The 2,500-nt window shown below is 46.3% G+C and overlaps 1 protein-coding gene across 3 annotated transcripts in view; it reads right to left on the bottom strand.

Annotated features, from left to right (window-relative positions):
- Window positions 1-2,500, bottom strand: part of fndc5a (fibronectin type III domain containing 5a) — a 61,498-nt gene that overhangs the window by 5,696 nt on the left and 53,302 nt on the right. For 2 of the 3 annotated variants that reach the window (XM_060871721.1, XM_060871720.1), the window contains exons 1-2: window positions 2,256-2,500; window positions 121-236 (exon numbers count right to left, since the gene is read on the bottom strand). The exon at window positions 2,256-2,500 is cut by the window's right edge. In XM_060871721.1, coding sequence (XP_060727704.1) covers window positions 121-236; window positions 2,256-2,325 — 186 coding nt within the window. In that variant the 5' untranslated portion in view covers window positions 2,326-2,500. Of the gene's footprint in view, window positions 237-2,255 lie in introns of all 3 variants that reach the window. The other variant, XM_060871722.1, reaches the window with a different exon arrangement.

Here is a 2,500-nt window from a genome sequence, read left to right as displayed (position 1 = left end):
TTTCAGTAAGAGCTTTAACAGCCAGAAGGACAGATTCATCCATTCTTTCTTTCTCTCTCTCTCTCTCTCTCTCTCTCTCTCTCTCTCTCTCTTTCTCTCTCTCTTTCTCTCTCTCCGTACCTGCTGTGTGATGGCAAATCCGATAACTGGCTCTGCTCCTGGGATGTCCCATGTCACTGTAGCTGAGTTGTCCTTTAGATCCCGGATAGACACGTTTACTGGAGGAGCTAAACTGTCTGAGAGAGAGAGAGAGAGAGAGAGAGAGAGAGAGAGAGAGATGAAGAGAGAGAGAGAGAGAGAGAGAGAGAGAGAGAGAGAGAGAGAGAGAGAGAGAATTTTCTGTTGTAAATGAAATATTTTGTGGATGTTTGTGTGTGTGCATGCAAAGTAACGCATTTCTCATGACCTGATATTCAGCATCAAACGCTCTGAACTCATCCTTTCTCTGCTTTATTCATATTCATAACCAGATACAGCTGATATGGCTGGCATCTGGTAAGACACAACATCCAGAAGGGGTGTGTGTGTGTTTGTGTGTGTCCATATGATCTGTCAGTGTATGGGTGAAGCATAGCAAGAAAGGCCTGAATTATACATTAGAGCTGTACAACCGGGTCAAGAGCCTCGAATGTGTGTGTGTGTGTGTGTGTGTGTGTGTATGTGTTTGATATCTCTTTGTTTCCTGCTCTTCCATTTCTGAGTTCTCTAACACTGTGAGGATCAAAGGTCCTGTTTAAAATGATTGACAGCTACACGCAGAGAGTCTGTCCCGCCCTCCAGCTGCCACTGCTGTTCTTCTGCCACTTCTGAGAAAATAAACACTGTAGATTCTGTGTAACAGAATGAGTGTGTGTGCGTGTGTGTGTGTGTGTGTGTGTGTGTGTGTGTGATCTGAGACAGTTCGACCTTCAGTTATCATTAATCAAACACAGATAAATAGATAAATAAATAAACAGACAGACAGACAGACAGACAGACAGACAGACAGACAGACAGACAGACAGACAGATAGATAGATAGATAGATAGATAGATAGATAGATAGATTCATTGCTTCGTTGCTTCATTGATGGACAGATAAGTAGATGGAAGGAAGGATGGATAGATGAAAAAAGAATGGAAGGACAGATCTGGCAGCGGAAGACTGAGGAAAGACAGAACAGGCCGTAGTACAGAAAGGATCCAGGGGATGAGGAGGAGAGTGGTGGCAGTAATAAAAGCAAAACGGGGGCAGACATGTTATTGGAGAATGTTGGTGAAAACGTTGGAAATAATAAAACTGCTGACTCGGCTGTAACGCTGAGGCCGATGGGAACATGGTGACGATGTTGGATAAGAAAATGAATCCCTGTGCAGCTGTGTCTGTTACTGTAATGAGTCTGTCTGTGTTTCTGTCCTGTTTCTGTCTGCTGTCTTTCCCGGTTGTTAATTGTTTGCTCCGCCCACTCTTTGGTTTCCATGGACATTAATTGTACTCCTTCTCTCCTTCAGGTGTGTTGTCTTTGTCTCTAATTAGTTCAGCTCTGTGATTGGTTCTTGTCTGTTATTTATACCCTGTTTGTTCACTTCCCTGTTGTTGGTCGTTATTGCATTGTGCTTGTATGTATGTTGTGGATGTTCCGGTCTCCTGTCTGCTCTGTATTCTGCTCTGGTTTGTCTGCTTGTTTGTATTACCTGTTTCTTGTTTTGATTTAGTAAAGTTTAAAAACTGCACTTGGATCCTCACTCGCCTCTGTCCTGCACCACAACAGTTACAATGAGGCCAACACACGCCACTCTTTTTCTGTTAGGAGCCATTTATTTAACATTTACGGAAGGAGTCTCCAGTGTCACTGCTTTGTATCTGTTAGTTTCTTAAAAAAAAGAATAAAGCTTTTCTGCTGAATAGCCAGAGAGGCAAGACAATAGGCAATGTGTTTGTTTGTGTGTGTGCGCGTGTGTGTGCGTGTGCGCGTGTGTGCGTGCGTGCGCGCTCAACAGGTGCATAATATTTACAATCATACAGCTATTGTCATCTGTTGCCATAATCCAAATACAACATGCAGCATGGTCTCGTGCAGTGCATGCAAACCATCTCTCTCTCTCCCCCTCCTTTCTCTCTCTCTCTCTCTCTCTCCCTCTCTCTCTCTCTCACACACACACACACACACACACACACACCTCGGTATCTCTCCCAAGCGCGCCCCAACGCACGAATTCCCACACGACCTTCGTGAAAAGCCTGTTGCCTTTTGTCTCGTTAACGCACGCACTTACCGGCCAAAACCCGCGACACGCTGAAGCAGCTCAGCACGCGCAGCAGCGCGCGCGCCAAGCACGGCACCATCCTTTAGACCGCGCGCCCGACGCTCGTCGTGCACAAGCAGCTCAGCTCCTCTTACAGCCCCATCTCCTCTCTCCGATATTCCCTCATGAGCTCATGAGCTGCCTCGGTGGGGGGTAGCCGTAGGGGTGGTGGATGATGGTGGGAGGGGGGCTACTCAGTCCGGCTCTCGCGTGTC

The sequence above is a fragment of the Tachysurus vachellii genome, chromosome 6 (assembly GCF_030014155.1).
Source record: "Tachysurus vachellii isolate PV-2020 chromosome 6, HZAU_Pvac_v1, whole genome shotgun sequence".
Lineage (NCBI taxonomy): Eukaryota > Metazoa > Chordata > Actinopteri > Siluriformes > Bagridae > Tachysurus > Tachysurus vachellii.
This window is presented reverse-complemented; position numbering and strand designations above follow the sequence as displayed.